The sequence below is a fragment of the Amphiura filiformis genome, chromosome 11 (genome assembly GCF_039555335.1).
Source record: "Amphiura filiformis chromosome 11, Afil_fr2py, whole genome shotgun sequence".
Taxonomy (NCBI): Eukaryota; Metazoa; Echinodermata; class Ophiuroidea; order Amphilepidida; family Amphiuridae; genus Amphiura; species Amphiura filiformis.
The window spans coordinates 61,089,266-61,113,219 of NC_092638.1; the positions used below are offsets into that span (position 1 = coordinate 61,089,266).

The following is a 23,954-nucleotide window of genomic DNA, read 5'->3' on the forward strand; positions in this document are numbered from 1 at the left end:
GCGTCACAATTTCAATTCATATGTGCGTCAATGCTGTTAAATGGTGAGTCACTTTTAATGACTGAGGGTGCGTCATGGTACACAAATGTACGACGCACATGGGGACAATGACGCACCATTCCCGGGGGTCAATAGGTGCGTCTTGCAAGTGACAGCTGCATAATCGTGGTTTGTATAGAATTGAGGCGATAGCTTTGTTTGATAATAACCAATGACAGAGCCGCTACGATTTTAAATTAACAACAGGTCACCGCTTGAGGCGCTGCATTTAAGACGCAGCCTAAAAAGTTTATTACGGGACAAAATAGACGTGCTCTCTCTCCTCTCTTTTTTCCTCTATCTCCCTTATTTTTCCTCTTTTTTCCTTGCAATAGGGGGCGGGGGCCCAAATAGGCAATTTTTTCCAGGGGGCAATTGTCCCCCTGCCCCCCCTGGCAGCTACACCACTGTTAGGGATCGTTTTATTTTAACCTCTGCCATGAGAGATTGAAAATGTGGGTTAAACTAAAAGATAAGCCACTCTGTGTTCTCATTTTGCAACTAAAATATGCTTCTCATAAAGCTGAAATTGATGGGCCAGGATGTTAGTTAGCCATCCGCTATAATATTAAGATGGCGGATATTCCCAGCACCCTCACTAGCTACGTTCGTAGACGTAGTCCGAATAATCAGACCCAGAACAAAATATTAATTTCTGACATGATCGTGTTCTGGGTCTGAACTGTTTCCATTCGAAATCTTGATGCCAAATTGGACAAAAGAAGCACATGGTCCTACTTCACAGTTTTTTAATCCCCTATTCATGTTGCGTGAATCACTCTATTGTGGACCATCCTTTTTACTTGAGTATTTGGACAAGCAGAACAGTTTTGACAGGCCTTTTGTCTACCTCTCTGTTTGTAAACAAACGAGGAGGTCGAAATTGTCCTCCTCGGCGAATACGAAAGTCAGCGTAATAGTACAGCACGTACTAAGTTCGGGTCTGTGAGGGTACTTTGAGTTTGAGTTTGACCAAGCATAGGATAGCCATAGATAAACTGGCAGGTTCGTAAAAATGATGATCAGTGTGACATGGTGATTACATGGATCGAATCAATGGGTTCCTACACTGAGGGCCGATGACACACATCGATGGGTGTACATGGTCATGGTGATATCTGAATCTGCATATCTGATCATCTGTTTGATCATCTTCTATCTAATCGACATGCATGAGTTTAATTTTTATTTTAAGCTTATCTGATTTTGATAAGAATTTTGTGTACTTACGTCCGTCAAATTGGCGGCAAAAGAACGCAGTACATGTAAATCACATAGTGAACACGTAAACTCCCTCCATTTATGGCTAATAAAGTGCAGATCTTTGTGTAAACACTGCTACCACGTCAACATGCGGCAGCACACCACTAAATCCTTCCGCATTTGGTGTAACCTTTGATAGTCCCGGTAAACATAGGTCGGTAGTGCAAACAAGTGGGTGTCCCTTGGGAGCAAGATGAGTAGCCATGATTGTTTATTATAATTAAATTAAAAGATATACAATTGGTAAATGTTCAGAATATCACAAAATGGTGCATCTTGATCTGGTCAAAAAGTTTGGCTCCCAAAACTAATCCGCGTACGGACATGGTAAGGAGGCATTCGTGCAAGCTGAAAATAAGGGTGGCGCTGTTGAGGTCCCCGTAGCTTAAAAGTTAGTCTCAACTTGTGTCAAAAAACCCATTTTAAATTAAATTTTAATCATTATTTAAGACATTGGTGCTACCAAAATATGAAAAATGGTTTTACATGGGGTAGAAAAACAAACTTACTTTCATGTATATTTACACGTATTTCAATGGGAGTTTATTTAGTGGTGTGCGCCCATGCCAACATCTAATTCATTGCATTGGATTCAATGTGTATCCACACCTCCATGACCTCCCATTGACTGACAGGTTGACGCAATATCGATAGCCAATTACATACCCTTTTACACAGTCTTTATATCTGTACGCGATACTTGTGTTGATACGTAGAAGTATGTGCAAAAGGCTAAAAATTGGATATCGATTATCGTGTGAGTGATTTTTAACAGAGTGTTGATGCTAAAATGATTTGCACCGGGATTTGCCTTCCTGATATTCCACGAGATTTAGAAAGTATGATGATTTTTGGTATAATTTATCTTAAATAAACACTCTCCGCTTCTTCTGATTGGTTTTCTCTGATTTTCCTGCTCCTGTTTTATGGAGAAATAATTGTAAAACACTACTACTCCATATGAACGGTACTTTTTATTAGCACAGCAAGATTCTGCAATTTTCAGTAAAATGTGGTACCACTTATATTTTTACAGTGTGCCTCAAGGAAAATTCTGACCTGCCTGCATAAGTTTGCAAAAGTTCGCATAAACTGTCTTTTGCGTAGTTTGAATATAATTTTATTTTTAATGCTATTTTGCCCATTATAGCTCAGTTCACAAACTATGCATGGAGTCCTCAGATTCCGTCAGAGTTTAGTGGAAGTAGCTTAATATTACAAAAATACTGTTGTAGTGTTGCAAATCCCACCGACAAGTAAAATTGCTCTTCAAAAAAAAATTAACAAGGAAAAGGAAGTTGGAATAAGTTGAAATGTGCAACTTCCTTTGGCGTGGTTTAGGCCACAATTGTCCTAATTTTGCCCCATTTCAGCATTAAAATGGCAAATAATTATTTGCACGTTTCGCGCATTTTGTCCCAGTAAAGTCATTTGAGGATACTCAAACATCTTGAAGCAGGGACTGTGTAACTTTGATCCGAAGAGCCAGGGCCGGGCCAGTCATGTTGCCGTGCCCAGGGGCCATCAAAACCTAAATCCAGACCTGCCCAAAACATACGAAATGAAACTAAAATCGATGATCATGCCAAATCAGCCCAATTTCGGGAAATTCTAGCCTCTCCGCCCCATCCCGGTTTTGCATTTGTACTAGTGCAGTGTCAGTGTACACCATGGTTTATATACTGCGTTAGTTTTTATCTTGTCTTTGTCTTGTTCCCCACATCAAGTTGATATACCTGTCACAAATCTTTCAATTTGTATTTACTATACTGCGGACATAATGTCTTTACTATAACACATAGTAAGTTTTATTAACTTTTATTTGAGCTTTGTCATTTTTTTAATGATTGTTAAATAATATTGTGTTATACCATGACGTGATCTGTGCCTGGTGTATCATACAACTGGTTTTCAAATTATCTTTCTGACAGGAAACAAATCGTATAATAAAGTTATATCAGCAACTGAGAACGTAATTTGTGCCCCAGTGTTCAACAATTGGACCGTTACTTTTCATAATCTATTTGAACAATATCTGTTTTACATCCTAAATTAATTATTATCATTTATCTTTAATATTTGCTGATGCCGCTACTGTATTTCATTCTGATGTTGATGTAAATGAGCGATGAGCTTTATGACAAATGAAATGTGAATTAAAAGAAGTATTGATTAAAATCCAATCAATTATCAGTCAATGCATCAAAAACAAACCTGAATGCATACATGAACAGTATAGAACAAAACATGCTCAACTGATTGTTGATATTCACTTAAAATGGTTGTAAATTAACTAATGTGTTTCCACTGCAACATTTCTAGGTATAACAAAAATGGATGATAATTTGATGGGGAAATCTGAGATAAATGATATCAGCAACAATGAGCAAGGTGTGTTCCAGTAGATGTGAGAAATAAAGTTAAGCACTGCACTTCTTGCCAAAACAAAAATTGTACTGCTTCCTAATCTTGCCATATTTGACCTATAATATTGTTATGGGTATGCCAGCAAAGAGTACCTGACAAAAAAATTCAAAAACAAAGGTATAGGTATATAGATAGCACTCATTGATGAAGTCATCTTCTTAGATACCACTCGTTGTTGAAATCATCTTATATCACTCATCTTATGTAGATAGCACTCACCGCTGAAATCATCTTAGATAGATAGCACTCATTGATGACGTCATCTTAGGTAGATATTACTCATTGATGAATTCATCTTATGTAGATAGCACTCATCTTATGTATATAGCACTCACTGATGAATTCATCTTATGTAGATAACACTCATTGATGAAGTCATGATGTAGATAGCACTCATTGATGAATTCATCTTATGTAGATAGCACTCATTGATAAAGTCATCTTATGTAGCACCCATTGATGAAATCATCTTAGTTATATAGCACTCATTGATAAAGTCATCTTAGGTATAATTATAGCACTCATGCATGAAGTCACTATGTAGATAGCACTCACTGATGAAATCATCTTGGGTAGATAGCACGTTGTCTTACTAATTGATGAATTTCTCTTATGTAGATATAGGCATTCATTTCATGTTGATATCACTCACTGATGAAGTCATCTTAGGTATAGATAGTCCTCATTGATGAAGTCATCTTATGTAGCACTCATTGGTGAATTCATCTTATGTAGATAACACTCATTGATGAAGTCATGATGTAGATAGCACTCATTGATGAATTCATCTTATGTAGATAGCACTCATTGATGAATTCATCTTATGTAAATAGCACTCATTGATGAAGTCATCTTATGTAGATAACACTCATTGATATGATGAAGTCATGATGTAGATAGCACTCATTGATGAATTCATCTTATGTAGATAGCACTCATTGATGAAGTCATCTTAGGTACATAGTACCCATTGATGAAGTCATCTTATGTAGATAGCACATATGTGAAGTCATCTTAGATATTATAGTACCCATTGATGAAGTCATCTTAAGTAGATATCACTCATTGATGAAGTCATCTTATGTAGATAGCACTCCTTGTTGGTGTCATCTTATAGATGGCACTCATCTTATGTAGATAGCACTCACTAATGAAATCATCTTAGGTAGATAGCACTCATTGATGACGTCATCTTAGGTAGATATTACTCATCTTATGTAGATATCACTCACTGATGAAATCATCTTAGATAACACTCGTTGATGAAGTCATCTTAGGTAGATAGCACTCACTGATGAAGTTATCTTAGGTAGATAGCACTCACTGATGAAGTTATCTTAGGTTGAAAGCACTCATTGATGAAATCATCTTAGATATATAGTACACATTGATGAAGTCATCTTATCATAGCACTCATTGATGAAGTCATCTTAGATATATAGTACCCATTGATGAAGTCATCTTATGTAGATAGCACTCATTGATGAAGTCATCTTAGGTACATAGTACCCATTGATGAAGTCACCTTAAAGTCACCGTACACTCTTAGAAATAGGTTCCAAGAAAAACATTAGTAGAAACTTGAAAGGTTCTTAAGTTGTCCGGTATGTAGAGCTTTAAATGGTTTTACGAACAACTACAAAGTGTTCTAAAAAGGCCAGAAAGAGTATTTCCAATTCCCTATAGCATTATTCTCTTGAAGTGACCATTGTTGAAGTCATCTTTGGTAGACAGCACTCATGATTGAAGCCGTCTTAGATATACGGCGTATATAGATTGCACTCATTGATGAAGTCATCTTAGCGCTAATTCATTAAGCCATCTTTTGTGTAGCGCCCATTGATGGAATCTAATAGTATTCGATGATAAGGGCATCTTGGGTATATAGCATCCATTGATGAAGTCATCATTCTTATTCTTAGGTAGATAACCTTCATTGATGAAGTCATCTCAGGTAGATATCACTCTTTGACGAAGTCATCTTTAAGGTAGATAGCACTCATTGATCATTGATGAAGTTATCTTAAGTAGATAGCACTCATTGATGAAGTGAACTTATGTAGATAGCACTCATTGATGAAGTCATCTTAGACTTCTTAGGTAGATAACACTCATTGATGAACTCATCTTATGTAGAAAACACTCATTGATGACATCATCTTAGATAGATAGCATCACTGATGAAGTCTTTCTCTGTTAGATAACTACGGATCCTTTATATCAACATTATACGTTCAAACTGAATATAAGTACCGATGAGTAGTTGGCTACGACCAGCGAAGAACCATCAGATGTTAGAGACAGGTTATAATGGGAAGTATATCCTGTCAGTAATGCATTCTAAGAAATCACCCGACGGGCTGTACTTGCGTATCATACTGACTATCTTAGAACCAACGGCCACCTTCATCGCCATGTATAAGTTTTCATTGATGAAGTCATCTTCAGTAGATATCACTCATTGATGCAGTCATCTTAGGTAGATATTCTTAGGTAGATACCCCCGGCAGTCCTCATCGCAGGTACATGAGCGCTTATTGGTGAAGAGGATTCTTACTTTGCTTTAAAATCGTAGAATTTATATATATCAAAATTATGTGTTCAAACTGTATATAAGTACTGATGTGTCGTTGGCAACGACCAGCGAAGAACCATCAGATGTCACAGACAGATTATATGGGAAGTATATCCTGTCAGTAATGCATCCCAAGAATTCACCCGTTGGGCTGTACTTGTGTATCATACTGACTATCTTAGAACCAACGGCCACCTTCATCGCCATGTATAAGTTGTCCTCGCCATCGCACGCTATACCACGCTGCCACAACCCGATAACCGACATACCTTCCGGGACCTTAAGCGTAACGGCTTTTGATTTACCGGTGTAGTCGATTGCTACAAGTCTATGGCAAACTTCGTTGGATTGGTAATGGCATATGATCTGACGCTTGCTATTGGCAACGATACTGTTATAGCAATCACGTACAAGACTACAACCAATTGTCTTGATTAGATAACCATCCGGGCATTTGTGAAGAGTCACGATACCTCTCCAACGATCTCCAACTAAAATATGACCATCTTTATCAATTGCTACGCAACTCAATTCGATCCCACTTCTATTTGGAGCGTCGTTGATCGATTCAGTGGAGAAATACTGGCGGAATCTGCCATTTGAATTGAAGACTTTCACAAACTTGGTGTTGTCTACTGCAAAAATATAACCTTTCGATGACACCGCAATACCAGATATATATCCGATCTGCTCCTCGTGATATGTTGTTGCTGCTGCTGGGGTCATCAACTGTTTGCTTTGACCATTAGCTCCAAGAAGGTATAACTTGAAAACATCTGCTACGACCAGGTCACCATTTGGACAGCAGGCTACTATGTCTGCTCTAATTGGCTTGCCTTCGTGACTTGGATGGATCTCTTTCTCTGCTTGCCAAGGTTGATGGTCTATTGCAGATACTGCTTGAGGTCTTGCTGTAAAGGAAGAACAAGTAACTACATAAGTTTGAAATGATTAAAAACATAGTGCTAAAACTAGCGTAGGGACTGTGCCTTTCAGACTGAAAAGGGCGTTTACAAACATCCTTCTGTCGCTGAACATCTTCATTCTGTGTATGGCCTTGAGAGATTACGGAGAAGCAAACATTTGTCATATTCGGCATTTGATATCATATTGAATTAAACCGTTGTCCTGTGGTGGATTATGGAAAACGTATTTAAGATGAATTTATACTCTATCACTGAGCGAAGAGCGATGGGTTTTTGGTAAAGCACTTTTAGTTTGTCATGTTGGGAAAAGTGTGCTACATCTGTGGTCCAATATATCGCTCACTCTCTCCGCTAGCGATTGACAAATTCCGCTTTCACGAATGCTTGCAAACTTGTTAGGAAAAGGAGATAAAGACTAAAAGAAGTAGTGTTATTGTATTCGTCCCGGTCCTGGTCCTTTCCCTACGATATCTGGAAAGATACATGGAAGAGGTACGGTAACGTGTCTTTCAATCAATATACCATAATGATCTCCTGAATAATGATTGTAACCCTAAATCATTAACCCTAACCCTAAAACACCAGATGTGAAAAGATATTTTCTCGGATGAACTTTTATTAATGAGATTTGGGTATAGGCATTACAGAAACGTACCTAGCGCTGCGTCTTCCGATGTTCCTTCCACATTTCTTGTTCCTTCAATTATTTCCACGATGTCGTTAATGGTTGGTCGTCTTCTTGGGTTCTCACTCCAGCATTGCTTCATCATATCACCCAAGTCTTTCGGACAATCTACTGGAACGGATGGCTGCAACGTCCCGCTTCCCACATTATAGATGATATACGCGTAATCCATGCCGTGAAAAGGTGGCTTACGAGTACAGATCTCCAAAACTAACATCCCGTATGCGTAAATATCTGCAAATCTTGAGTACGGTGTCCTGTTTCTATCGCTGGTGTTGATTAATTCTGGCGCCATATATTGATATGTACCCTTTTGGCTTGACATAGTAACTGTATGATTGGTTTCTCTAGCAAGTCCAAAATCACACAATTTTAAGACATTATCTTCAAATAGCAAACAGTTATTTGCTTTGATATCCCTATGTAAGCAATTGTTTGTATGCAGATACTGAATCCCAAGCGCTGATTCTCGAATCCATTTCCGCTTCAAGTCATCTGGTAACGGGTTCGAATCGTGGGATAGATAGTTATGAAGAGAACCACGTGATGCGAACTCAAGAAGGATAATCTTGACCGGTCCATTTTGATAAAACCCAATCAAACAAACAACGTGAGGATGGGAAAGTTTGGCCAGTATTTCAACTTCTTCTTTTCTGAAGTCAACGACGCTCTTTGCTGCAGCTTCTATGTAACTTTTGTACGGAGTTTTGAATGTCACCCGGTTTACTGATCCGAAGCCGCCTTCACCGACTTGTTCGTGGAACTCAAGATTGCTGTAATCTATCTGGTCATCCATTTAGCTTGGTTATTCTGCTAGAATGAATTGATAAAGATAAAATTGTGATATTTTTTAAATGCCAATAATGAAGATGACCCCGATTGACAGCTTCATCATAAGTTTACCGGCCTTCAAAACTGAGATTTTGGTATGTATTTAGTTTATATACTTCAGTAAATTTAAGGCATGAGGTGTTTTTTACTTTGGAAATGTTGGATGGCATCAGTGAACAAAAACGTGGTAGCCTCAGGCGGCGGATGACATGATCGAGCCGGCAACTCGTGAAACCGCCCGGCCGTATGGCATTTTCCATATACTCGGTTAGTTTTGTGGGGTTCATTATCGAACCCCAACGGTTTTAGCTTGTATTTATATTATTTATCAACATAGGCCTATTTGTTTGTGATATTTCAAGCGTTTTAAAATTTCAAAATAATCCCATTCAATTACACGGTTGACGATGAAAATTTACTGAATTTAGGGACTGCACGTCATACACCACCTGGGTAGCCTCATCATCCATGGTGATATACCCCCCGTATCACTGTAAAAACAGTGTCTTACAAATGTTCGATTGCGATTATAGACATGTCTTCAACAATATAAAACATAACCGGACAAAATTTAAGACACGTCCTATGAAGCGGACACTAAGCTGGTATGACATACGCACAGTTACTGTCCGTTTTCCTATACACAATACACAGTGCTCTCACCATTGACGCGCGACCTTTACAAATAGTGTATGTTAGAAGTATATTGCATTTGCCTAGTTAACATCACTGTGTGAAAAATAACCGGCCAATATTTAAACTATTCTCCAAACTTCTAGCAAATATATTACTCTAACATAAACAAAAATTACAGCTACGTTAGATGTGAGTAAATAGTCGCACTTTCGTAGAATATGAGTGAGGGCAAAGCATAGCTAGCTCATAGCTAGCCATCTCCCCGTGTTAATTGAATGGAGATTTGACCGAAAATATTGAGCTATATTGGTAACGGACCGCTCCGTTCTGAAGGATGCCACAAAAAAACGGTACAAGCTACATTTAAACTATTCTATGGAAATTCTAGAAAATATAGTTTTGTAACATGTCCTAAATTTTTAGCTAATTTAGGTGTTTGGAAATAGTCGCACTTTTGTGTTTTAGGAAGGATATGTAAACGACAGATAACACCAAAAATATGAAGAAATTATTTCCAAACCGTGTTAAGTCAACAATCATTATGTTGCTCATTTTCAAGAATGCTGGTTAACAAAAAGCAGGCCATTGTCTCATTTCGTGAACAAAGGTCTACATACCATTGTTTCCTTGCGTTTCCTTTATAATCAGTTACCCAACTGAAGCTGTATTATAGCACCTCATAGCGATACCGCACATATAAAACAGACACATGTGCACAACCAGAGAAGATCCGATTTAATCAGTTGAGCTGTTTCAATGAGTGTTATCTTGGTTTAATAGCTTTTAATGGGGTTTAAGTCCTGCAAAGGTCGAGATGAATTCTACTGTAGACATGACTGCATCATGAAACACTGAAGCTCAGTTACGTCATTAAAATGTAAGACACAGAGTCATGTTTCCATGTATGACACGTCTAATATTTAAGACCGCACTTGCCAATTGAAGCCGGGTTTCAGACACGTCCTTGAGTTTGTGTCTTCTCATTAGACATGTCACCTAACTTGCAAGTTGCAGGAAGGACCGGATTTACCTTGGGGGGGGGGGGCCTGGGCCAGGCCAACATTTGGAGGCCCCCAAACACGCCGTGAAGGCATGTGCACTCAAGTCAAGTGGCCACGTTGTGGTTCACAAATAGGGGCGCCTACAATAAGATTGACAGTGGCAGCAGAAGCATTACAAGAAGCCCGGGCCCATCTGGCCCAATGGTAAATCCGGCCCTGGCTGGCCGCCCTGATATGTAAACTTTTTAGCACTTTTTTGTACTCCTTAGCCCCCTTTTGACCATTTTCGTCAAGTCCCCTTAAAAGTTGGCTTGCACACCCTCTGAAAAAATGCTGGCGACGCACTGGTTCCTTGCCCATAGTGGAAGTTCATGCTATCTCAAAGTGGGTGACTGGGACTATCAAATTAATATAATGCGAGTTAAAGCTTTTCAGCATAACGAATAATCTTGGGATCTCTACAACTTGTTATTAACTCAGTAAAAAATACTCTTGAACTAAAAAAGGCATACTTGTTTCGTTTTCGGAACTTACCATATGTCACCTGATAGCTGATTATTATTATCACATCATTTTGTTGACAAATTATATGTTCACAATCAATCAGCACATTACATCTTCAACAGTGTTCACTTTTCTCTGAACTTGGAAATCAATACAATCATTGCAATACAGCGACTGAAACTTCAGTTGGACAGAGTCGGAAGTCCAGGCCGGAAATGTTGTTAGGTGACATGGCCATTAGACGTGTTCAGGATGTGGATTAAAGCCATGATGTACGATCTTCATATAATATGAAATTGGATATATTTTTAAAACCTGATTTTTAGGGATTTCTTTTGGAATACCCTACCGGGAAATTGCCCAAAGTCGTCAAAAATTGTCAAAATAGTAATAGTATAAAGCTACTCAAAGTTTAGTCACAAACTTGCTTAAAACTTCCTCGAAATCGCGGTAAGTTTCACAAACTTGCTTTAAAGTCTCTCAAAATCGTATAACGTTATTAGAAGTTTCACAAAATTGCTTAACATTTTTTTTCAAAATTGCGTAAAGTTGCTGAAAAGACGCTCAAAATTTGTCCAGATTTCTCAAAATTGCTTCACACTGCGCGCAGCAAGCTGCGTAAAGTGGGTGGCAGCGAATTTCACGAAATTTTCCAATGCAGCTCAATGCGACCAAGACAATGTTGCGCAGCTTCGGGGAACTTTGCGTAATATATATCATAAAATGTTGCAAATTTTCAGGCGTTCTAGCTGGGAGAACTTTGGGCAACTTCCTTAAAATAAGCTCATGTGCCCTCCCAAAAGTGTGTACTTCTGATAATATTAAATATTTGTAGGCCTAATTCGAGTTTAATTTGAATGATTAGGCCTACGCCCTACTAACATTTACTTAAATATAAAAATTCGACAATGGTATAATTTATATACGGCATAATTTACAACGGCATAATGGAGAGAAAGCTGAAGTACTTTGGCCATATTGTCAGGAAACATGGAGGTGTAGAAAAACAGATTTTGCAAGGGGCCATGGAAGGCAAACGAGGAAGAGGACGTCCACCAACATCTTGGACTAATGACGTGAAGCTGGTTTCTAACCAGGGAATGCAAGGTGCAACACACTTGGCATCGGATCGAGTGAGATGGCGTACTCTTGTGAAGACCCTGGTGAAGACCACAGCAGCGCTACACAGCGCCACCTGACACAGAGAGAGATAATTTATAGAATGAGATATGTTTCAAAACTCTTAGAGATCAATAACCAAGGATTTTACTCTCATTTTTATTTTGGCGCCTTTTCAAAGGGAAAATATGCTTCGTTTAGCATTGATCAAGAACCACACCTTTTTGTGGCTCTTATTAGTCTCAGCTCTATGTAAAAAATGTGACCCCCTCCCCCCTAAAGCTAAACGGTGGTCCAAAACTACCGTTGGATTTGTTCAGGATCAGAGGGCTGGCATGTGGCAGGCTCTATAATCTAATAACGCCCTCATTTTACTTAGTGGTCATTAACCGAAGTTGGATTTGAGATGGCGCTCTTCTGCTACCATTTCCAGGGTCCCTATTGAAATTACAGTGCATTGAAATCAGGTAAGGACAAGGCCCTAGAAATCAGGTTGAAATCGATGCTTCGCCTGTTTTCTAGTTCTGGTATTCTGACAATTACTTTTGGCACAGCAACATTTTGCCTGAAACCATAATGTAGGCCTACGATTTATTTGTTTTTTTGTTTTTTTCAAACTTCAATTTTTGCCATTAGTCCTACTTGTAATGTTTAGGCCTACACATCGTCCCAAATTACACCTAAGTCCTAACTTCATTGGAGCAAGTTTGAGCTAAAACCATAATTATGACTTTAAATCCACCATAGAACTTTTTAGGCTTCCCCATTTTATGTTTTGGCTATTTTGTTAAAGACCTATTCAGTGATCACAAGGAAAGTGTAAATAAATTGAAATTGTTTAAAAGAAAGTGAAGGATGTTGTCTATATTGTCATTAGAATGAAAAATTTGGCAAAAAACAAAGAAAACAGCAGTATTGACGAAGTTGGAGCTGCATTCAAATACATGTAGCTTTCTCTTCAGAGATATGTCTCAGCCTATGTAATAGCACGACTATGACGCTAAGGTGCCAGAATCGGACTTTTGATGATTTACTCCAGATGAGCAAATAAACTCGAGCGCTGGTTCGATGCCCGGGGTTCAATGGCGACGGTGGTGACAGCGAGAATGTTCAAAACGGGTGTCTATGTTGATTGACGGCCTGTATAGGCCTACTCTCAGTGAACCAAAAGAGTGAATATTTACTGGGTATGCACTCAAAATCGAGTGAAAATCATTCCTGAAGAATGAAATTATCGCTCCAAATGAGTTAGGACCACTCCTTTATGTTGAACATGATTTTACTCCTGCTCTTTTGGAGCGAAATTACATTATTTTGGAGTGATTTTTACTCTAATTTGGAGTGCGTAAATAGGCCTACTCACTCTCTTGGTTCACTCTTAGAGAGTATAAGATTAGAGTTAGACTATTTAATCACATGATGGCACTCTAACCATGCTAATACTTGTTCAAAGGAAAAGTCCCTCGAAAAGAACCCCATTTTGGTTCATAAAAAACGCGAGTTTGCAAACCTCATAATAGTTTAGAACCTTTGTTTTTGACCCAAGAACCACATAATTAACTCCAGGCAAGAACCATAGTTGGCCCATCTAAAAGATCAGTTGCCTGCAAGATGGTAAAAATATTTAAGCTGAAAATGGTTCTAAGAACCAAAAGTTAATTTAGGAGCTTAAAGAACCTATATTTGTTTGTTTGTTTGTTCTTATTTGTTTGTTTGTTCTGCATAGAGGACAAAAAAAGCGGTTTAGGTCAACCTTTGTTTTTTTTAGTGTAGGCTAATTCCGGCTGCTTCATTTTTTTTGTACATAAAAAACATTCTACGTGTAGCCTACACTATTTTTTCTACGCTTGTATTTTTCCCCGGTATTTTTCGTTTATTAGATACATTCACAAGTTATAGATCGGCTTTCGGTTAACAAAAGAAATATCTCTATTATAAGGTGACATGTTTGCATAATATTTGCGCAACATAATCGATTTGTGTCTCTCATTAAACAAATAATAATTATTTCATCTGGAAGTGTAAAAACTTCCTTTTTGCAAAAATATTGATATTTTCGATCTGTCTGATGAGCAGGCTGCCACCTATTGACGGCCAAAACTCTGGGGTAACAGGTGAAATCTCCTCTACACATGCAATACTACCGGTGATACCCACACGTACACGCAGCAACAGCGTAATCTTTGGAGTGTGTATAAGAGATAATTACACGGCTGATTGATGTTGTTGATCAGTCTGCCGTGCAGTGTATCAACGTGTCTGTTTTGACTGTGTCTGGTATGGTGGTTGACTGTGAAATGGGGGAAATGTTACCGATTTAGGAGATGCAATAAACTAGATGATATCCTGGAATACGATTTCTGAATGCTACCTTCACCATGCGTTGGAGGGTAAGACGTACCCTGACATCTATCCTCATCCTGGTGTTTGGAGCAATCACCACTTTTGTACTACACTTCAATGTTAGCGAAAAGTCTGAAAAGTTTGATAGCGGGGATTTCCAGCAACTACACCGGAGAGCTGCCGGGGTCGCCGTGGTCAGCGTTCGCGATGGTAGTAGTAGGGTGAATGTTCATGATGTTGGAGATCAACGAAATGGCAGTTTTGGAAGTTTACTGCATCAATCCAAGAAAGAACAGTCTAGGGGAGGTGGTATACGTGAAATGGCATGGGCAAATGATGTCCCCAGCCTTTCAGATGATGATTCGCAATTGCCACCACCACTACCCCAGCAACAACTAAACACATCTGAAACTGAATTTCAACTCAAGCTTATCGAAAAAGAACTGAATCAATTTGCTTTACAACTTCAGCAGACACAAGAGAATTTGTTACGAGAACAGTCTCAAAGATATGGTGGTAGACAGCAACAACTGAAACCAGTATTGCAAAAATCGTCACCACCAAATTTAACTATTGTTGTAAAAGAAGCACCAAAATACATTCCAGTTGCAGCGGATACTGCAGCTAAGTTACAACAACCAGTCCCCCCTCAGTCTATTCCAGAAACTAATTTTAGAAAAACTGAATTGAATGATGTATTTATTGCTGTTAAAACAACAGGAAAATATCACAAATCAAGATTGGATATTTTATTAGATACTTGGGTGACTCAAGCAAAAGAACAGGTAAGTCCAGGCATATTTTCTGCAGGGTTTGTTTGTTGACAGTGTGTTTGTTCAACTTCTTACTGAGTATATAAACACTGTTTCCTGTTTATATTAGCCAGAGATAAAAATAGGATCTTTTTGTATGACCATGATGTGATTTTATTTTTGCACAGGTATTGAGAATTTTTGTTGCAATAAGCAAGAATCCAACATATTCAGGCCAGGGGGTAAATGCACAGGCTTCCATCCAATCCATATACCAAGGCCCAGACCTACTAAACCAAAACCTCCCCTCAAATCTACCTATTTAAAAGACCTTTAAATTCTGCCCCAAATTGGCTCAAGATCAAGTTTTCCCCAAATCCTTCCAAAATTTTGACCGGCGGCCCAAAAGTCCTTTTTTCAAAAATCTGTGCAAAGAAGGTCCACTTTTTCAATTTCAAATATTTACCCCTCTTCCAAAACAATTTCCTGGATATGGCCTGTGCTCATTCAACATTAAATTCATATATTTAAATTAATTTTAAATTTTATCCATCATTTGTGTTTTGCCAATTGTATAAAAATTATCAAAGCCACCCGTATAGCCGCCTGTATATAGTTTTTCACAAAATGGAACTTCATATTGTGAATAAGACATAGCAAGATAGCTTTAACAAAATACAAAGTATGCTCTGTTTCCATGCTCTAAGCCATTCCTGAATATCAAAATACACCATACTCTAGAATTCAAACAAACTCAGTTGGCATGCCATATGCCTGTAATAACACATTTGTACTATAGCTGTATTGTTGAAGTACCAGGTACTCTCATCTGTGGTGCATCTTCTCACTATGATATGAACCACAATGGCCTCATCCCAATGGCATAGTCCAATAACCTCAATTAAACACTCATAGTGCAAAATTTGACCTGAAGTTGCAGAGTATGAGTTTTTGTACCCAAATTTTGCAAGGTCATTCAATGAATGTACACATGTATTGGGGTTAAAGAACTGTGCCCTGATAGATGGGCATGTTGTGAATCCTAGTGGTGCATCTTCTTCACTCTTGTGGAGATAGCAAGTGATAGTTCCATCGCCCAGGGCATATTATGTCTTAGATGAAGTTTATCTCTTTCCATGTTGTTTACATAGGCATCAAAAAAAGAATACCAAACATATTTTTCAGCTCATTTCATATTGTATTTTTAGCAAGAAGTTAATTTCACAATCCAATGGACAAGAATGAATACAGAATTATGGTGATATAATAGCTGATAGAATGTGAGATTATTGTAAGGTTTCAATAAAGTGCCTTTAAGTACACACTTAAAACTACGGGGTCAAAAATGACCCAAACGGGGTCATTTTTGACCCCAGCATAGTTATCAACTAAACACCATACCACTAACGGGTCATTTTGACCCCATTGGTCGGGTCATTGCAATGACTACGTATTTGGGTCAAATAGTAACCCCATTGGGGTCAAAATATTACCACATTTCGGGGTCAAATGAAATGACCCTTCAAAAGGGTTGCCTTATTGGGTTACTTAATGACCTCATTTCGGGGTCAAATGAAATGACCCATTTGAAAGGGTTGTTTTATAGGGTTACTCTTACTCAATAACCACATTTAGGGGTTGTTTGGATTTTTTTTAGTAGGCCTATGGTCATGCTGGTCCCACCAGGACATAAGTGTGTTTCTGCACAGAGAAAGCATTACATAAACAGCAAACTGCAAAATGCATCTGTGTATCACACTCACACACAGTCAGTCATCGCCTATGACAGTTCACGATTATAAGCTTACATGATATAAGCTTATAACAACTGCAGCCAAGACACCAGCCACGACAGCATGAAATTGGAATGAATCTGCGTGCATAGACAAGGGTCTATGCATCCTTGCAGTCTCACTGTTCAACTAACTTTTCATATTCCATCATGCAGACAAGCACACACGACAATCCGCTGAGCTGCACAATCAGAACAAATATGGCGCTGATGTGACCACGTGAGCCGATGCACACCGTGTGTGCAAATAGTTCGAAATGCAAGTCATTATAAAGTTGACAAATTGGGTAACCGGTCAAAAAATTAGTTTTATTTATTAATCAACAAACATTAATTGCAGCTCATGTTTAAACTCATTTATGAATTGAGATTTTCAAAGCGGAAGATTGAAACTGATATCAATGCTTGCCGACGGTATCGGCAAAATGACCACTAAGTTTTTGACCACGTTCGTGCGTGGCTAAAATGACCTCGTGAATGTGGTCAAATTAAAACAGTACAATCCCCTTGAAGGGTCAAAACAACCCCAAACGTGGTCAATTCAAAATGACCACGGAAAATATAACCCCGTAGTTTTTAGTGTGTATTAATAAAATGCCCCAATGGACTTTAAAAAAGATCAATAGTTGACTTTTTCAATTACTAAAGAAGACATGAAATAATGCTATAGTCTGTTCCTTGTAAAATTCAACATTTTGGCGAGACCACATAATGTCATGAAATATGCTTAAAATGTGAGTATTTTTTAATAGATTGCACTTTGAAGTGGTAATGCAGAAACTGCAGTGCACGTCAGTCTGGAGCACGCCCCAAAATAATAACATTTTGATAGAAAATGTTGATATCATGTATGCAATATTTGATATTGAGAAAACTTGGTAGACTTTCAATCCTTGGTCCACTTTAATATATATTCATGATATGATGCCCATATACTGTAAATTGACTGTTATGTCATTTCAAAACAAAAGCTCTGAATTATACAGAAAAAAACTCCTGACACAGCCGGTATCCTGTAACACACACTACCAAAAATGTTTTTGATATCACTTTTCTTGCAGTTGAAAAAAGTTATTTAAAATTGTAACATTTTTTGTGATACACCCTGTACTACTTGAATTTTTGTGTAAAATGTTCTGAAAACTATCCACATAAATTTACATTTTCCGGATGGAGATCTGTATGACATTTCAAATGCATCCAAGCAGGGTTGCCAAACACGCGATTTAGTAGCCCAATTGGGCGACTTTTGAAGATTTTTCCCGGGACTTTTGACAATTTCCTGTCCCATAGAAACCAATGGTTAAAAAAAAATTGGGCGACTTTTCAAAATTGTCTCCCGCGACTTCCGATAGTTTCCTGCCCCATAGAAACCAATGGTAAAGAGAAAAATTGGGCGACTTTTCAATTATTTGACCCGCGATTCGGGCTGAAATCTTTTGGCAACCCTGCATCCAAGTTCAGACTTTTTGCATCTGTTGCTTTCTAGTTCCAAGGGTAATTTGAAATTCAAATTCAATTTAACAGTTTGAAAAACATCGCAAGTATACATTGTAATTTACATATTTTGTCAGTACAACAACATTTAAAAGCTTTTGATATTTTTGTTTCTTGTGATTCTAGCACTGCATGCAATAATATACAGAGTCATGAATTTCAGATTCCAATTTTGGTAAAATTGAAGAAATTTGAAATCTTTTATTCATTCACTGTCTGCTGGAGTGTCGGTAACATCTTGAAGCCGACAAACACAAATCCTTGAAAATTATATCATACATACACAATTTAATACTGGACTTAAATCACAAGAGCCCTCCAAATAAATTTGATCTACTAGTCCGGTATAGTTTTTACCCGAAGTAGCAATCGAGACACTAACATGCCATCACATACACAAGGAATGTACCCTATTAGCCCAGTGCTTGCATTAGAGATGTTCTTTCGATTTCCACATTTGGTTTTATCCGAAGCCGTGAAATGTAACCTTGTCTAGATGTGAAATATTATAGGATAAAGAGTCTTGCTTTGATTGACAGTGAATCTGTTGTGATACAAAGAGTGATAATTTGCAGTTTTGTGATCTGAGGATATGCATACATGTACATCGCAAATAAACCTAATGAAATCCCAAAGTTGTAGAACTTGGAAATTGAAATTGAAATTTGAAAATGGAAATTTGAAAATAGACTGAAATGAGTGGCAAATGTTTACTATTTTTAGTCTTGCATGCAAAAATTCTTAAACATATAAGTACATGGCAAAATTTGTATTTGAGAGGTAAGTTTGAGGAACAAACAAGCCTTATTTAATAAATCTAAATCAGGCCTGTAATCAGGGGTGCCTGGGGTGGACCCCCCGCATCCCAAATGCCTAAAAAGTCCCTTGTGAGCGTAGCAAGTGAAACAATTTGGTTTTTTTATGCCTTTTTGGAATTGGTTGAAAAAGGCCAAAATTTTGGGGAAAATGCACTTTTTCAAAATCAGCCCCCCCCCCCCCAAATAAATCCTGGTTATGGGCCTGATCTAAATCATGGCAATATCAACCTTTGATCATTTTTCGTCGGTGATGATTTCAGATAAAAGGTCGCAAATTGCCAGAAGAGTATTTATTTGTGTGCAAGTTTTTGTATTGTCTGCGTGTACCATGAACTTTGATACAGTCAAGTGAAAAAGCTTATCAAAGTTTATATCAATTATTGTGGTTTCAATTCATTTATCCTCAATTAAATATAATATGACCTTGGTTTTAATGAAATTTATAAAAAATAGAAATATACAGGTTGAAAAGTATATATATGAAGCTGAGACCATAATACCTATGGTCTCAGATATGAAGGATATTTTAATTTTAATTATTTTATTTTATCATGTAGGCTATACTGTACATGTAGGTTTGGGTAGTGCTGTTTTTGATGTTGAAATGCTCATTTGATGTTGTATTGAAACATTTCCTTTAGTTTTGTCAGGAAGTTGATTACAAACCTTGTTGCAAGTTAAAAGCCTGATACTAATGATAGAAACACCTAATGTCACAATGTATTTTTAGAATTTGATGGATTTGAAAGTTTGAATGACTAATACACTTACCGGTACTGTATACATGTATGTGTGATGGTATTATCAAGTGACTTGCTGAGTTCAATACATTACATGCAAGCATTTGGGGATCGGAGTTCGGAGGACAGAACTATCTAAACTATCAAACAGGAAAACATGAGGTGGATAAAACCCGGGGATAAAACAGCTTCTCTTGAAGCAAAAAGTAACACTTTTACTGAAACTTAGCTTCCTGATAATACAACAAAAGAAACTTTTCCTCAATATGCCCCAAGGCTGTCTGGAGGTTCCAAGGAATTATTAAAAAATGTGCTTTTGCAACAAAAGCTAGATCTGGATAAAATAGGTTTATAATAATTTGATCATAAGGATGCATGGTTTATTTGTTTGAAAGAAGCTATTGTCTGCCTTAAAATCAAAACATTTATGATTTTGATATTAGGTAATACGAGAGCGACAAAGTTTTACCTAAAATACAGGGTTAGAGAGCACAATTTAGGTCTTATGGCTTCTTACTGTGGGAGGATTAAAATATGGGTTTTAAAAACTTTTTGACAAGGAAATATTGTAGAAAAGTACATTTGTCAGTCAATTAATTACTGGAATTTGAATATATTATTATTATTATTATTAAAAATATGCTAATGTATTTAATATAGGCAATGCACTTCTCTGAAGTCAATTTTACTGTTTCCTGCTTGGATGGGCAATCCTTCATATGCCTAGGCCTATAGGGCCTACATATTTGTTGTGCACAATCCATAATTATTTTGATGCAACAGATTTCACCTCAAGTAATTCGGTGTTGATTCACAATGCGTGAAACTGTCATATAAAGCAGCTTACAAACATTAATTTATTATTAATTGGCCAAATGTATAAGAGAATATGCAATGCATTTCCTTGCAGACAATGTTATACCATTTCCAGGCACTATGGACGACAATGGCCTCATCCCAATGACATAGTTCAGTAACCTCAATTAAACAATCATAGTGCAAAATTTGACCTCAAGTTGCAGAGTATGAGTTTTTGTACCCAATTTTCAAAGGTCATTCAATGAATGTACAAATGTAATGGGATTAAAGAACTGTGCCCTGATAGATGAGCAGGTTGTGAATCCTAGCGAGGGACCATTTCTAGTTTCAATGGACAATCCTTCACAATAACATTACACTGAATATTTTTGTTGCACACAATGCGAGTTGCATAATCCACGTTCATTTTGATGCAACAGAATTCAGCGCAAGTAATTCAGTCTTGATTCGCAATCCATGAAACTATCCAATAAAGCGGCTTACAAGCCGTTAATGGCAACTGACACCTTCACAAAGAGGTTTTTTACACCCCCACATGGTAATTGGCATGAAACTAAAGCCATGATCCAATTTGGTAAGAAGACTCCCATGTCAGGTCAAGCTAGGATGTTATCAGGCTGTGTTACCATAGTAACAGTATGGTTTACAGTTTATGTTGGTCTGGTCTTGCTAATGCTACATGTATTTGCATGAAGAAATGCATTTTAGTGGGTCTGGAATACATTAATGATGTTTTGATCAGGAGGGGGGCACTCAACTTACATTCTGGTAGGGGTGTATGCCATCTGTACGGTGCAGAGCGCCAAACATTGGGAACTGAGAGCTGATTACAGGCAAAATAGGGGCTTTTGAACTGAAATGTCAACATTTGTTTTTGTGGTCTAGAGAACTAAAATTGGGCCAAACGAGGATGTCTATAGAGAAGAAATTCTAAATGTTTCCAAATTTGAGCTAAAAAGCTACAGTTACATGTATCAGATTCAGAATTTTAACCAAGGTGAGGCTTTTAAACTTATCCCTAAATCAGGGTTAGAATTTTGTGCGAGAATCTCGATTCTTGCAAAATAATGTGCGGGAATCATTCGATTTCTGCAAATCTATTTCTGTGTAAACTGCAAACGTTTGCGAGAATCAACTTTGATTCGAATCCGTTTACGAGAATCTTTGCGAGAATCAGTTCTCGTTCTCAGATTCTCGCCAAAATTCTGACCTTGTAAATGTGGGTCTTTTTGAACTGAAAAGGGGACCCTTGATGCATGCAGTCCACTGTCAATAACATGCTCTAAACTGCTCTCCTTGAAAGCTCCAGAAGAGCTATCTAATGCTTTCCTGCAAATTCCAAAAGACAGTCCCTGGTAGACTACATTGTACCATAGACTCTGAATATTCAGAGTCTATGATTGTACAATGTACATGTTGGAAACAATCTTTATTAAGACATTGACATTCATTCACCAGGGGAGATTGTTATAGGATGATAAGATGGAATGTGAATGGAGCAATAACTGTTGCTTTGCTTAGTAATGATGCTATCAATCACAATTATTAAACATCAATAATGTTTTTGCAGAGACATAGGTATTTTGATTAGTGGACAAATGTCATCTTTTTTGGCACCATGATGGACAATAATGTCTTTTGGTAGTTCAGTGATTGAAGACTGAGTTCCATCAAAGCATAAATTTGAACTGCCTTCCAGAGAACTTCAAGTTCATGCATATGCATGCCACCATGCCCACCTCAAGATGCATGCATTCAACATTGATTTTTAACAGAATATCATACCCGGTATCATACATCATGTGTACTTTTTTATTATGTAAATCTTGTGAGTTGTGCATATATGCTCAAAACATTTTGCTGTGCATTTTAATGATTTCCAATCAATATAATTACCAATATATAATTAGTTTGTGTACATTGTTAATTGTGTAGGCTAATTAGAATTGCAAATATTGTTTAAATATAAATGTATATAAACTTATGAACATTTGCAAGCATTTGCAATGTACATGTACCCTAGCTACCTTCATATTCATGCATTGATAACTATAATTATCCAGCAGACGCAGTATGCATACAAAAAATATTAATAAAAATATGGAAATGTACATCATCTGTTTAGTTCCCAGCCGGGGTTCCCAGCTGAGCATATTAATGAATAAAAGTCACCATGGTCCAAGATTAAAAAGTTAATATTTACCACAATTTTAGTTTTGAAATTGAATCAAATTTTTGGTTATCTTAGGTACTGGTACCCAAGACCCTACACTTACTTACTTAGAATTCACAATGTGCTTCACCCAATGCAATGAACCATTTATCATTTCCTCATGATGTTGTACATTGGTTGATCATTATGATCATTAACGCACCGGTTGATCTTTAATTAATCAAATAGTATGTGGTAAAACTAATCGATCACTAATTACAGCTATCAAGGTCATAAGCTTTAGACATAGCTCAGTAAGCTTTAATTATTAATCAAGCGCTATTGTTTTCACCTATTGTGTTCACAATACCTTTATCCAATTCAACAACTCCCACTCCCTGCCTGTTAATTTTTATACAGCAATGCCGGATATAAATTATACTGTCTAACACAGAGCCCAAATGATCTTGTATTTGATATCTCATTTATACTTCAACATCTGTTAAGCGACGGTAAAAAACAAACCTATTTTATGGACCCGGCATTTCCAGATTTTGCGTTTTGGGAGAATTTTTGTGTGTGCTAAAATCATGTAAAATCAGCCGTGTTTTTGACAAAATGGGTGATTTTGACATGTATAAAATTTTAGAAAAAATACGTTTGCAAATTGTTCGCAAACATGTTTTGAAAACATTTTGAAAAATCCATTTTTTTGCCAATTTTCAAGATTTTAATTTGGTAAAATTTTAGGGTCATTTTACAATACAATTTTTAAAATTTTGCACCAAGCCTAAAACATGATGAAAAGTTCCACATCATCACATACATTTAATTTTGCCTTGATCTTGTATATATGAGGCTGTTTATGGTGGTATAAAACCGTATAATACAGCATCAGCCTAGAGCTCCAGAGAAGCAACATCAGTCCATCAGCCCGGGAGTTTCCCACGATATCCGCTACCGCGTCCATCTAACCATGTGTTGGTATTGTTCTAAAGGCTGCTATAGATGTAGGTCCCTTGTGTTGTTATTGGG

At 37.4% G+C, this 23,954-nt stretch overlaps 3 protein-coding genes across 4 annotated transcripts in view; 2 read left to right on the plus strand and 1 right to left on the minus strand.

Annotated features, from left to right (window-relative positions):
• LOC140165104 (sodium-independent sulfate anion transporter-like) overlaps window positions 1-1,393 on the minus strand; it is a 59,887-nt gene extending 58,494 nt beyond the window's left edge. The window contains exon 1 of the mRNA XM_072188530.1: window positions 1,270-1,393. The gene's annotated coding sequence lies outside the window, so the exon portion shown is untranslated. The remainder of the gene's footprint in view (window positions 1-1,269) is intronic.
• Window positions 1-23,954, plus strand: part of LOC140165105 (T-complex protein 1 subunit zeta-like) — a 328,487-nt gene that overhangs the window by 143,749 nt on the left and 160,784 nt on the right. The gene's annotated exons all lie outside the window — the stretch shown is intronic.
• LOC140165102 (beta-1,3-N-acetylglucosaminyltransferase radical fringe-like) overlaps window positions 14,194-23,954 on the plus strand; it is a 127,915-nt gene continuing 118,154 nt past the window's right edge. Inside the window, exon 1 of the mRNA XM_072188529.1 lies at window positions 14,194-15,134. Within this exon, the coding sequence (XP_072044630.1) occupies window positions 14,385-15,134 (750 nt within the window). The 5' untranslated portion in view covers window positions 14,194-14,384. The remainder of the gene's footprint in view (window positions 15,135-23,954) is intronic.